The sequence below is a fragment of the Malaya genurostris genome, chromosome 1, assembly GCF_030247185.1.
Source record: "Malaya genurostris strain Urasoe2022 chromosome 1, Malgen_1.1, whole genome shotgun sequence".
NCBI classification, from domain to species: Eukaryota; Metazoa; Arthropoda; class Insecta; order Diptera; family Culicidae; genus Malaya; species Malaya genurostris.
Window position 1 is genome coordinate 152855428 of NC_080570.1, and position 15042 is coordinate 152870469.

Sequence of the window (15042 nt, forward strand, 5' to 3'; positions counted from 1 at the left end):
ATGAATATGTAAACAAACCACTGATAGCTGTCAAACGATGTCCATCCAGTTCATTTTGTGAGGTTATGTCATGGTCGTGCAAAACCTGAGGGCATGTTCAGGAGTGTTCTAGTTCTAGATGAATAATTTATGTCGGTTTTAAAATTTAAATCTTCAATTTATAACAAAGAAATGCTGCTGGCAGCCCCAGCAGCATTTTATCTGTGTTTCAAATATAGAAAAAATAAAACGGCAGCGTATACCAGTTTTTAACTTGACAGTAGAATTGTTCGAATAAATAAAACTAAAACGGCTTACTGGGGATACGTTTGTTTCAATTTCGAGGTGAGGGTCCATATCGCCTAAATAGAGTTTCAAAACATTTGTTAACGATTCGATTTGGTTCGTTTCAGAGATTTATTAAATAAAAGTGACTAGTTATGAAGTGTAAAGATGACTGTTTGAGATGTGTTCCTCGATTGTGTTCAAGCTTGTTTGTAAACAGTACCGCTGAACTGTCAAGGATGAATTCTTGTTCATTTGTGACGTCACGATAAAAAATCTAAAAGCGATCATTAGAAAAAAAGTACGGGTGTGTAATGTCAGCGACATAACTGGATGTCGTGAATACGAATAAAACTGACACTCTTTCTTTATACTTTCGAATATCAATTAGTTGATCGATTGTGTGCATTGTGCAAGCTTTTCTTTTTTTCACTACTAGAATTTGAAACGATACTCCTAAACTAAAGTACAGATTAGTTACATTAAACAATCTGATACACAATTAAATATTACGAAATAACCATTATAGTTCTTTATGATAAAATAATGGTGGTTCTGAAAGGAACCTTTCATTAATGGCTTCTAAGTCGGTGCTATGCATTTTATATAGCAAATTAGCAGAAAGTTCTACTACAAACTACAACTAGTTGAAAAATGGGCCATATACAGTATAGTGAAGAAAATTTCGCAATTCTTTGGGTATACAATTATTGTTATAAATAGAAATATACAGAATTTTGATGTCAATTATTTCGATTTGGATTTAAATATTTCAGTGAAAAAATTTATCAAAATGCACGTACGAGATAAATTTCTGGCATTCAGAAGGGTCAAATTGTGTAATTCTCTAAGATATTAAACACTGTTACGAATTTTGCACTGCGAAAATTGCACAAAGCTAATCAAATTATCCTGAAAACTGGCTCTGTAACCTGAGCGTTTGAGGCTTTACACCACGCAAAAGGTCTACTTTCATTGCCGACTGCTCCTCCTGACGACCGAAGTCCAAATGAGAAGACGACCTGAGCGTTTCACGCTTTATATTTGGTTTGTTCTTACTGATGTTGGTGGGAGAACCTCACCTCGATTGCCAGTTCCGTCTGTAGCAATAAGAGAAATTAACAGTTTTTATTCAAAGATTTCCTTTTCTATTTGTTCAGTAGATTCTGATATGTGCCTCACTACCTCAAAACCATCGTCCGGATGCGAAAAAGGCAAGCAAGCGTGATGAATTTTCCTCATTATTTCCAAAAGTTTTAGAAAACTTTGTTTTTCAATTATTTATAGGGTTTTTCCACGTTGTTGAAAATTTAATCACAAATTCCTAATCATCTTACAGGTTAAGTAAAACAAAAGATATTCGTGGTAATGTTCTGCCCATTCTTGTTCAGGGTAAATTTTGAAAAGACATTCCATAGTAAAGTAACTCGTATTCAGGACAAAATAACCGATTTAAAGAATTCTGGAATTAGGAACTGGACCTGAGCTCAAGAACTATATTCAGAACTTAGAACAGACTTAGAATTCAGTTGGATTTCAGTAGACTACAATTTCGAAACTGAAATCAGTTCCGGAATCTTTTTCCAGAATTCAGTTCAGCACGCAGGCTCTGATTTCTAAGCCCATATTCCGGAATTAGGCTCTGAAGCTTGAAGACAATTTCTCGCCACGACTACCAAAATGGGTTGCATAGAGTACAGTAAAATGTCGCATAATTCTTTGGGAGTATTATTATGATTCTAAAAAGAACCGAATAGAAGAATTCTGGAATAAGGAACTGAACCTGAGTTCTAGAACTACAATTTCGAAACTGAAATCAGTTCCGGAATATAGTTCCAGAATCCAGTTCCAGAATGCGAATGAGAGTTGCTACCTGAGCGTTTGAGGTTTTAACCACGCAGAAGGTGCACTCTCCGTCGCTGTTGGTTGATGATATCGCTCCCTCGACGACTGGAAAGCAAATGATAAATCATTCTCACGACGTCTGCTCCCATCCAACACACAAGAAAAAATGATCGATTTTCGACCACGGTTCCCATTTTATACGCATTCAGATGAAGATATGTGCCTGACTAACTCAAAATCGTCGTCCTTGCGCTAAAAAGCCAAGCAATAGTAAAGAGTTTTCCTCGTTGTTTTCAAAGTTTTAGAAAACTTAATTTTTGAGTTGTTTGTAGTTATCTCACAATTTTCAAAACATTATCCTAAATTCCTGATCATATTTTTGATGAAATGGCGAAAGAATTATATTGCTGCCGTTATTACAAGTCGAGATATTCACGATTAAGTTCTGCTCATTCTTCCATATGGCTAATTTTGAAAAGGCACCCCATAGTAAAGTAAGTCGTATTCACGACAAATTCGTCGAATCGTACACGGCCCGAAAAATATACCTAATTTTGAATACTTTCCACCTATTTTCTGGGTTCCGTTTGATAACCAAATATTAGGCAAAGTGGCTCTTACTAGTTTCTGAACCCATATAACCAGTAAGCATCAAAACGATGTCGTTTATGTATGCTTTATATATACTTTTAGAATTCCGGTTAAAGACTTATCATTCCTACATGCTACTGTAAAGCTGTTATAAATGTTGTTAATGTTATTGTAAAATTCAATGTGCAAATGTCAAAATAGAAAGAACGACAATAGCTTTGCCAATGCTATTAAACATATGATTTTTCCTTATTTTTAATTATATAAAAAATAGGTACAGAATTCGCTCCAACTTTACCAAAAACTTCTGAGGTCTGGACGGTCGAGGGTCATATATCAACCGACTCAGTTCGGCGAACTGAGCAAATGTCCGTGTGTGTATGTGTTGTTGTTAACAAAGACCTCCAGAACTCAGAGATAATTGGAGCGATTTCGATCAAACTAGTCGCCAATGGAAGGTCTCCTCGTCGGCCTTAACTATTGAACTATTGTTTTCAGGATCGGATGTTTACTTATCAAGTTATACGAAATTTTATGTCAAAATATCAGTTTTCTGACAATATCTGTCACACTTGTCCTAGTAAACAAAATATCCAACAAGTCATAGATTGTTAAAATTCGTCCATTTTCAACAGAGATTTCGACATTTCTGTATAAACGACTTTTTCTTTTTATTCCAGCAGTAGGAGTTTTGAGCGCTTAATAGTTAAAGCATACCTTATTATGGCCCTTGTCTCCTACTAGCAAAAGAACTGAAAGTGATATTCGTGAGGTTGAATCAAGAGCTAATATAACTAAGCACAATACGTAGAATTTTCACCCGCATGAGCAATGTAATATGTAATTGAGGTATTTCCAATACCAAAACAATAGCACAATAACATTGAAACGTAGAATACAGTGACTAAACTGAATACGTTAGTCTTATGCCTACATAAATTCCTACATCCTAAATTTCGGAATACAAGCCAAACAAGCTATTATACCAAACTGAAGCACTAGTTTGCCAGTTCAATAACAAAATAATGCCTAAATAAGCAATGGTAGTAAAATTAACTATTATCTTGATATAAGTTCGCTTTATATGATGGAAATGAAACACAATTTTTAGTACTGTTTGCCTCGATTCGATTTTAGCACGGTTCGTTTTTTGGCAACATAATTGTTCGAATATGACATACGTTCTTGGAAAGATGGCAGTATTTTTGAACTCAAAACAATTTCATATTTACATTGATTTGCACTGTTTACAGCAATAAATTCCGGAAGAACATAACTTCTTACATCCATATATTATTCGAATCAGTTCGTCGAGATTAGCAAATGTCGGTATGACAAATAATTGCACTCAATTTTCCGGCGATGGCTTATCCGTTTTCTAAAAACTTAGATGCATATGAAAAGTCCTATGCTCCCATATACGGTTCCTGAATATAATTTGGATCCGACTTCTGGTTCCGAAACTACAGGATGATATGTGTAACGAAATGAATATAATGTTACTTATTTTTCTCGTAGATGGCTGGACCGATTTCATCCATCTAAGATTCAAATGGAAAGTCTGATCCCATAGCTTTCTGTGTTGTAATCAAATCCGACTTCCGTTACATGTTGATTAGTGTAATTAGGTTTTGTCGGGTTTGCAGATTTTGACATTCGATAACCAAGTAAACTTAATTCGGAATTTCAGGATGATGAGTTTTTAAAATTCCAATCGTCATTTTAGATGACGATACCAGAAAATCTTCAAAGTTGAGCACAAAACTATTCCAACTTATTCGTCATATTAATTCATCGCCATACGAATCGTTCTAGGTTATGCTGGTCCCTGAATTCCGGTTCTGGAAGTATCGTAAATAATGACCAAAATACTAAATTGAAGCTCATTTCGACATCTCATGGAATGCCTAATTGAGTGTCACACGTTTAGATTCAAAGGAATAATGTTATGGTTTTATACAGTTTTTCTTCTCGATCCGACTTGCTGTACAGAAATTACAGAGAGAAATGAGTGCTTGAAATTTCAAATTGGAATTTGAAGCGACGGTCATTAACTCCTTGAAACCTAAAAACACTGAAGAATATTCAAGCCAAAATCACATGCGGATTGATACAAAAATGTACTATAAACTTACTGCTAGGTGGATTAAGAACGTTTTTTTATCATTATAACTATTATTAATCACATCATTGTTGAGCATTGTTCGTAAATGCGGTGTTGTGTTTTTTTATCCTTACCAGCACATTTACGTATTGGTGTGATTTAGAACCCACTGTATAAGTTTAGTTCAAACGTTTGAATGCATCATCTTTCAATACTCATATTATGCAAAATTTCCCTAATTAACTCGCCTCTCGGAGCATTTTCCAGATTTATCATTCAAAGCTTTGTTTTTTCTGTGACATTTCTACTCGCCCTAGCACAAAATTAGGCTAACCCCTGAATGATTCAGGATAGTTATGATTTGTTCCCAAAAAAAACCCGCTCATCATTTTCAACAGACTCCAACCGGTTCGTTTACCCCCGGGTTTCCCCGTGACAGTTGACTACTTACTGGGCACAATCCACCGCCCCACAAGCCGATATCGATTTTCCCTTCTAGCATACATGCAATAAACCAAACTCGTCCTGATTTCACTGCGTGACGGAGAAAGAAACATTACACAATGCACAAAAAAAAAGAATTCAGCAAAGCTGATAGAGCTTTAATATGCATTCTGTTTGATGCCCGATGCCCTCCTCGGGATAAACATTGCTCTGTTTGAGAGAGAGAGAGAGAAAAAGCAAACATGTTTGCCTAGTTTTAATCCCGTTCAAATGAGCTTTTTCGTAAGCAGAACAGTACAAAATTGCATCATCTGGTTGGGGGCTTCGGTCGGAAAATGGGATGCTAAAACAACGTGACTGCATTATGTGGATGTTTGCTCCAGGCTGATGAGTGCATATTCCGACGTTGGCCGTTTATGCAGTAAATGGCATTTTAATTGTTCTGTGATTTCATTCCATTTAGGATATTTTTATCTGCAGTAATTGACCACTAGACAGAGAGATTGATAGATAGAGAGAGTGAATGGTTTGCTTGAGTTGCATTTTTTATTTTCGTTACAAAACTGATTTCACCAAAGGTCTATAATTAAAATCAGGACAAATTTAAACATTATCATTAAAAATATTTCATCATTCGGCTTATCCATTTATATTGAACTCCTAATCTAGTTATCAGTTCAATATAATATGCTAACATACTGATGAGTAAAAATGTACAAATGTGTATGTGTACTTAGCATAAATTTATGGATTATTTTCAAGTTCTCAAATGATTACAAGTCAACTTTTCTGTGTTTTGAAATTAGTATTAACTTTCCGGCTGCTTAGCGGTTTATGTTGAACTGCTAGGTGGCATAACTGTTTGACATAACCTGTTATGCACAAACATAGAATATCCCCTAAATGACCGTTAAAATTCTAGAAATGTTTTAAAGATAGTGAATTTGGAATGTTTTTAAGAATTTTGAAATGTTGATGGTGAATAAGATGTTGAATGATTTTTATTTCTCGCATCACGATATACCCACCCCTCGAATTTTTTTATGTTTTTGCCCCAGATATTTCTACATCCCTATTCGCCAAGGCTGTTGTGTTTTCTTCTTCCGTACCAATACGTGCCGCTGCGTACCGGTTTTACATCGTCATTTTATGTGACGGTCTGAAAGTTTTAACACTCATTGCCCTGTGATTTCTGAACCGGATGTAGGATCCGGATGAAAATGCACAGTAGCTGACTTCCGGTTCCGGAATTACAGGATGAATTGTGTAAAAACTTCAAATTCAAATTACTTACTTTTCTCAGAGATGGCGCGACTTAGATTTAAATTAATGGCCTTATGATCGGTCCCATACAAAACTTTTGAATTTCATCTGGGTCTGACTTCCTGTTCCGGAATCACAGGTTCAAGAGTGTTGAACATTCCAAGCAGATATACAGAGCAGTGATGTAAAACACGGAATAATGGGGTTGCTGGGGGATCAAATAAGTTCCAATCGATAGGTCTTATCAGTTGAAGACCAATACCAGTCCCCGGTTTTCGATTCCAGAAGCACCGGAAACTTAGTTTTAAATGAAAGGTCTTATGATTTCATACGTAACTCTTGAATTTCATCCGGATCTGACTTCCGGTTCTAAAATTACAAGGCGATGAGTGTCCAAAATGTCAAACCGTCTTATAAAGCGTACCGGTACGTATATGCGGTGGTACGAAAGAAGAAAACACAACAGCGCTTCTACGAACGAAGCACGCTGTGTGCGTAAAAAAGGTCTTTTCAGCTTATAAACGAACAAACTAACCGTGACTGAACCGGTCGAACATTAATTCGGGTGTAACTAATTGAATTACACCCGGATCCCTCTTCCAGAATAATAAAAGACAAAAATGTCCAACCTTCATATAGTGTACGACACAAAAAGTACGAAATTTTCAAAGCAGATTGTAAAAGTATTCGCACTTGTTGGTCTGGCTATTTAATGGCCCTAGAAATTTACTGCAACTGTGACTGTCTCCCGATTCAGTTATCTGAAATGTTCAATGTGAAACTTGCATCGATTTCTTGTGAAATGATAATTGTTTAAACAGTTTCCGATCGGTTTCCGTTATCAATTTTTCCCGGTTTGGTGTTTTATTTATTCTCTTAGTAAGACGTATGAGTCGTCTTGAACTTAGTTTTTACTTTTATCAATAGCCAACGAGAAAACAGTCTGGAGAAAAATTTATGAGTGAAATAGTAAAAATGACAGTTTGCGAAAAAAGTACCCCAGAAGCTTTGCCAATTTTCATTTCTACTATTTCGCTCATCAACTTACTTTTTACTTTTAGTAGCTTTTAATTTACTGGTTTAGAAGGAAGTACTTACAGAAAACATTCGTCCGTTAAAAACAAATTTGAGGTTAACTCGAACTCCCCATACGAGCAAAACAAATGGTTTACCTTACTCAAGATGTGTGTAAAGTTTCATCTAAGCCGAAATGTTTGAAGTTAGTCATGTCTGTGACTGCCTCATAACAAAATAAACATGGTAAAAATTGCTTTTTTATTATTTTTTCAACTACTTCCAAAACATTAAACTATCAATCGATTCCAACCGTCTCACAGTGGTTCGAATCAATAAAAACGTGGACATAAATCAGTAGCTGCCAAACCGTTCTTTTAATGCATATAGTTGCTTTTAAGAAATTATTTACAAATATATACCGCGTAATTTGATTCTATCCCTAATTGTTCATGGCCTACTTTGACAAAAAATATAACCATAACTTTTTTTTCTGAAGAGATAGAAATTTTTTTTTCTTCGACAAACTTCTAGAACTATTAAAAATAATTTACTTTGTCAAACATACCAAAAGTGTAGGTCGCACCAAATATATTATATATCAATATGGATCACTTTAACGAATTCAATACAAATCGAAAAAGACATCCCAGTAACACCATCTCGTGACGGCAAAGGCTATTAGTTCAGTCATGTTTAATAGTTTGCGTTTAGCGTGCACCCAGAAGTGAAATGTCAAAAATAATTGAGCATGATGCCTACATAGTGGTGTGAACATTTTCATATTTCAATGTGTTTTTTGTCGTGAATACGACTTACTTTACTATGGGGTGCCTTTTCAAAATTTACCCTCTGAGAGAGTGATAAGTTTTTGATCGTGAATATCTATTGTTGTATCTAATGAATCAACATAACTCTTGCGACATGCCATCGGAAATATGATCACAATTTTATGATAAAATTTTCAGTTTTGTGACATAGTCTCAAATAATTCAAAATTAAACTTTTCTGAAATGTTTGGTATAAACGAGTATCAAAGAGGATAATTCATAAGGCGCGTTTGCCTTTCTCGTATTTTTAAAGCTCATAGCTCAGTGATCTGTGAAAGGATTTATATAATCTAACTACCAATAGAATCGAAATTTTTCAATTTAAACGTGTATAGCAAAAGCATTGAAGTATTTCAATAGTACACTATTGAAAAACCTGTCTCATTTGATCCATGTCAACACCAGCCAATCAGAACGCGTTCTAAGGAAGAGAACAAAATATCTGCTGCTGTACAACAAATCGTCCGGGAAAAATGTTCCGAAAAGTGGTGAATATCGCAGTGAGTTCCTCAATTTGGTCCTTGTGAATGCTAGAAACGAATCCCTACAACATATTGATAGTTTCTTTCAATGAATTATGCAAATCCGAAATGAAATAATCGACATTAAAATTCTGTATGCGGCTATTTTTATAGCCGTTAGAACCGCCCATTAGTGAAAAAGCTACAAACGAAATCACATAAAAGGAAATCTCTTAACAAAAATTCAATCAGTTTGGATTCTATCGCCACTGCGAGCAGATGTGTTTTGTGTCGTCTGCACAGCTAGTTTCGCTTTCGACAAGAGCGATTACGTCACAGCTGCCAGTCATTAGCATTGGAAAAAAAACGGTGGAGAGCATTGCACAAAATCAGCCGTTCTAATGGCTCTAAAAATTTTCTAAAGAACTATTAGGATTTGTTGTTCGCAAATCGAAAGGAAATATCCTCAGTTTAGTGCAAATCTAGAACAGTTTGGTTAGATTTGTGCACTTTTCGCTGTGTGAAATTCACAGTAATCGAGATCAAGTGAAGCCTTTTTTCGTGAAAAATGTTCCAGAGTTTAATGTCGTAGAGAATTACGCAATTTGACTCTTCTGAATGCTGGAAACGAATCTCTACAGCATATTGATAGTTTCTTTCAATAAATTATGCAAATCCGAAATTATATAATCGACATTAAAATTCTGTATGCGGCTATTTTTATAGCCGTTAGGACCGCCCATTAGTGAAAAGGCTACAAACGAAAACAGGTAGAAACAAGCCTCTCAACAAAACTTGAATCAGTTTGGATTGTATCGCCACTGCGAGCAGATGTGTTTTGTGTCGTCTGCACAGCTAGTTTCGCTTTCGACAAGAACGATTACGTCACAGCTGCCAGTCATTAGCATTGGTGAAAAAACAACGGTGGAGAGCATTGCACAAAATCAGCCGTTCTAATGGCTCTAAAAGTTTTCTAAAGAACTATTAGGATTTGTTGTTCGCAAATCGTAGGGAAATATCCTCAGTTTACTGCAAATCTAGAACAGTTTGGTTAGATTTGTGCACATTTCGCTGTGTGAAACTCACAGTAAACGAGATCAAGTGAAGCCTTCTTTGTTTTTGCGAAAAATCTTCCAGAGTTTAATGTCGTAGAGAATTACGCAATTTGACCTTTTTGAATGCTAGAAACGAGTCCCTTCAGCATATTGATAGTTTGTTTCAATAAATTATGCAAATCTGAAATGAAATAATCAACATTAAAATTCTGAATGCGGCTATTTTTATAGCCGTTAGGACCGCCCATTAGTGAAAAAGCTACAAACGAAATCACATAAAAGGAAATCTCTTAACAAAAATTCAATCAGTTTGGATTCTATCGCCACTGCGAGCAGATGTGTTTTGTGTCGTCTGCACAGCTAGTTTCGCTTTCGACAAGAGCGATTACGTCACAGCTGCCAGTCATTAGCATTGGAAAAAAAAAACAACGGTGGAGAGCATTGCACAAAATCAGCCGTTCTAATGGCTCTAAAAGTTTTCTAAAGAACTATTAGGATTTGTTGTTCGCAAATCGTAGGGAAATATCCTCAGTTTACTGCAAATCTAGAACAGTTTGGTTAGATTTGTGCACATTTCACTGTGTGAAACTCACAGTAAACGAGATCAAGTGAAGCCTTCTTTGTTTTTGCGAAAAATGTTCCAGAGTTTAATGTCGTAGAGAATTACGCAATTTGACCTTTCTGAATGCTAGAAACGAGTCCCTTCAGCATATTGATAGTTTGTTTCAATAAATTATGCAAATCTGAAATGAAATAATCAACATTAAAATTCTGAATGCGGCTATTTTTATAGCCGTTAGGACCGCCCATTAGTGAAAAAGCTACAAACGAAATCAGGTAGAAACAAGCCTCTCAACAAAAAGTGAAGCCTTCTTTGTTTTTGCGAAAAATGTGCAAAGGGGAATGCTTGCATAATTCATACAATTGATCAACTAATTGATATTCGGAAGTGTTAGGGAACATGTCAGTTGTTTTCGTATTCACGACATCCAGTTATGTCTCTGACATTACCCACCCGCCCTTTTTTTCTGACGAAAGTAACGATCGCCTATAAGAATTATGCTTAGACCTATCGTCTTCACTTTCAAGAGTTATGAAGTAATATTTAACTTTGCTCATGAATGGTATAATAATGCCGAAAAGACGAAACCCATAGGCAGTGAAGGCAATGTTTGGCAGATCACTTCTGATATATAGAACAAAATTAAAATTAAATGAACGATGTATTACAAGTTACTTTGATCGCGATATTTTTTTCATTGCGTTCATGACATTGAATTTAAATTTGCTGCACATTATCTTTTCTCAGGTAAAGTTAGAATGTAAAAGAAAATGGTCATTTTTATAAATTGTCTATGAATTAAAAGTGCATATACTAATTGATCTGCCCCATGCTGTGAACTGTTTTGCGATTAGTTAAAACTTTTAGTCAAAATTTGTAATATCGACATTTATTTTGTAAAAAGTAATTGAATTTCATTCCATTCCAAAATTGGACTAATAGAAACCTGATACTGTATATATCTATCACCGTAACTGTTATTTTTTAAATCAAGAAATTGTAGTACATACTTCAGAAATGTTGATAAAATTCTGGAACTAACATTAATAATAATTTGTTTAGTTCTGTGTGCACATTTCACATATATTTATATAATAATAGAGATTTTTATGAAAACAAAATGTTCTCATCCGAGTTAGTATCAGATTACTATTCTAAACCGTATTTACACCTTATTTTTTCGTGCAGTGTATATCAAGAAATATACCATATATTTGGAGTTGTTTGGTTCAGTGTACTGATTAGGAAAACTGTCATATGTGCATTAAAAAATTTATAGTGTATTAGTAACCTTTTTTACCACCGCACTTTACTGTGATGTCCCTCGTGAATCGCAAGAGTGATCCATATTGATATATAATATATTTGGTCGCACCGTTTCGGATATACAAAGCGTTTTTGTGGTAACCCCCTTAAAATTAATTTTTTATTCATAACTTGTTTCAAGTTATTTTTTTATGCATACTTTGTTTGGAATAATTGAAGAAAATAAAAATTCCCATATTTTTGTTGAAGGTAGTGCAGAGGTTCGTTGTTTCCTGGCAAAGTTATACAACATTTTACTTTTTCTTTACCTATGATAAAACCTTACACCGAAGCGAAATATGCCACTTTATGCAGCTGATTTTTACAAAATTTTTAGGAAAAGATATGCCCAATACTATAAAAAATATCTAAGTGGAACTCGATGGAACTTTTTTTTTAGGCCATTCCAAAGTTAGTTTTAGTTATTGAATTATGACAACCCCCTTAAAACTAGTTTTCTAATCATAACTTGTTTCAAGTTATTTTTTTACATATTTTGTTTGGAATAATTGTAGAAAATATAAAATCCCATAATTTTGTAGAAGGTAATGCATAGGTTTATTCTTTTCTTAAAATGCTATACATCATTTTACCTATTTTTACCTAGGAAACCTTGTACCGAAGCGAAATATGCAACTTAATGCAGCAAACTTTTATAATACTTTTAGGAAATTATATTCCTAATCCAATTTATTTAATAATAAGAATATCCTGAGTACTATTCGTGTGACTTATTTCTTATGATTAAGAAACGGAGGGTGTCACGCGTCTGCTATTTCTGTAACTCACTTTTGCAGTGAGCGTAGAGATGGGCGATTCGTTCCTGAGCTATTCCAGTGAATCGAATGTTTAAAATGAGCTGACACCTCACAGCTCTTTTCAAAAGAACCGCAGCTCACCAGTTCACCGCACTGGTAAGCAGGGATGCCAGGTTCACAGATTAATCTGTGTTCCACTGATTTTCAACCTTTTGCACAGATTTAAAAAATGGTACAGATTTTTGAAAATGGTCACAGATTTACACAGATTCTAAAATCGATCACAGATTTTTGAAATTGATCACAGTTTAGCACCAAAAATTACAGAGCGTTAGTGAGACCTTTTTTTTTTGCTTACCGAAATGATTCCGATTAGTTATTATGGAAACGGGGAAACGTGCACAGATTTTGCACAGACAGGTTTTTGGCTTGATCACGGATTTTTTAAAAAATTACCTCGCATCTCTGCTGGTAAGGTGGAAACAAGCTACAAGCTGAACGGATTTTCGGCTCTTGAAGAGCGAGTTATAAATGAGAAGAAATGTGTGCATGAGCTTTTGCTCGTTTTTCCAAATGTGTATTTATCGTTCTTTAACAGATTGAATGAGCCGTTGCCAATAAGAAATCTCACCTCTCACTCAGTAGGCTAAGGTACATTCAGGGATGCCACTTTTGCAGATATTCTCAAATATGACATAATAATAATTCGCAAACAAGTTAGTTCGCATAGCATTGTACTTTGTGCATCAATGATTTCGATCATGCATATGAAAGATAAACGGTACAAAAAAAAGTAAACAAAATAAAAATACCAAAAATTTGCTTAAGTTGCGCGTGCAAGCATAAGCATGTTTATGCGTGTTTACGCGCACTTTGTAGTAGATACTTAGATAATAGAGGTAGATTCTACGTAGATAAATCCAAAAAAATTGTTTTTAAAATAAAGTTTCAAAATTAGATAGAAAAAAAAATATTTTTTGTGAAAAAAAAAATATTTTTATTCGAAATTGGTGCTACCCCCTTGACAAAAATTAAGGTGCCACTTTCAAAAGAAGCGTTTTCCAGTTTTGGACCACTGTGCGTCTTTTCGTCTAGCCTAAATCTCGAAATGTAATCAAATGATTATTTCTTAGTCACTTCAAAACCAGCGTCAGATCGTTTTTTATTTCAGTAGTTATTTATGCATCAAGAAGCCAAGGAGGTTGTATTCCTGTTGGAAACTGAAATTTAAAAAATTAGGTAATCCTAAGTAAAATGCATTTTTTTTGTGTGTTCTCTCTTTAAATTTACTAATTCATAGGGATCGGGGTCATTTCGCCGCAAGCCACATCGGCGAATGCCATTTCGACGAAACGGTTTTTTCGCCGAATGCTATTTCGCCGAATCCGGCAATTGTCTTAATATCGTAATTGGAATTGATTTAAAATAAAGACAAATGAACGATGATAGCGTGCTCTTTTTGTTGCCCTACAATGAAATTTCTTGAATGAATATTGATTCGTATACTCTTGAATAAAGATCGATTTATGAACCTGAAAACGGAGTTCCCAAGAAAACTTGTTGACTTTATTAGCTACTAAGCATCAAAGCATTTGCATAGGTGTATCTACCATCTACCATCTATGTGTTTGTGGTATTTTCCGTTTACTGAGTGAAAATAAAAAAAAATTCAATGGGGCTTTGCCACATCGTTTTGGTTCGTGTGCTGTCAAACCTCCACTAGTCTGGGCAAACGAGTCAATTATCTAGGAGACAAAAAAAATAATATGATGTATTCGAAATTACCCTTGCGGCGAAATGCCCTTTCGGTGAAATGATCCTTCCGGTGAAACGACTTTCGGCGAAATGGCTTTCGGCAAAATGACCCACTCCCAAATTATTGGGACTGCTATTGGGCTCTATATCTTAAATGTAGCAACAATGTTGTTAAAACCTTATTACGACTTACTGATCCGGATGCGCTAAACCTTTGACAACGAATAACGTTGTCATCGAAACCAAACAAAAAATGTTCACCTCAAATCAAAACGTTTAATACTCATTCTCATCCATAACTATGTCACGTTTTTGTTTTGTTTGAAACCAGCCGAAGACGACTATTCGAGTTCGTTGCAGTCCGGTGAGTGTTGATGTTGTTGTGTGTTTAGAATTACACTTCATACACATGGCACAACAACAACTGTCCAAATTATTCCAACGGAAACCAGTTTTTCTTTTTACAATTTTTCACCTATTGAAGCACAATTCACACGCGACCGTCTATGAAACGTCTCGTCTGAATCGTACTTAAAACACAAGCACGCAACACACAACAACTACAATCAGTGGATGCTGAAGCGTTCCCAAAATCACATTCCTACGATTGTTATTGCTACGTGTCAAACTTAGACGGGTGTCCACGGAAATTGTATTTGGGGGAAAAAACAACAATCATAGCCAAAAAAAAAAAACAAGTACAACATTACTCACACATACCCAAAAAAATGACTAGCACATTTTTGTTTTACATTGTTAATCATGCCGAGTAGAAACTAATCGCAAACCCT

General features: G+C 35.1%; 1 protein-coding gene across 6 annotated transcripts in view; it reads left to right on the forward strand.

Moving 5' to 3' along the window:
* The window catches only part of LOC131426203 (fasciclin-1), a 467103-nt gene that overhangs the window by 443831 nt on the left and 8230 nt on the right, over positions 1 to 15042 (forward strand). For 4 of the 6 annotated variants that reach the window (XM_058588754.1, XM_058588756.1, XM_058588757.1 and 1 more), the window contains one exon: positions 14583 to 14615. The exons of the other annotated variants lie outside the window; for them this stretch is intronic. In XM_058588754.1, the coding sequence (XP_058444737.1) occupies positions 14583 to 14615 (33 nt within the window). The remainder of the gene's footprint in view (positions 1 to 14582; positions 14616 to 15042) is intronic. 6 annotated transcript variants of the gene reach the window in all.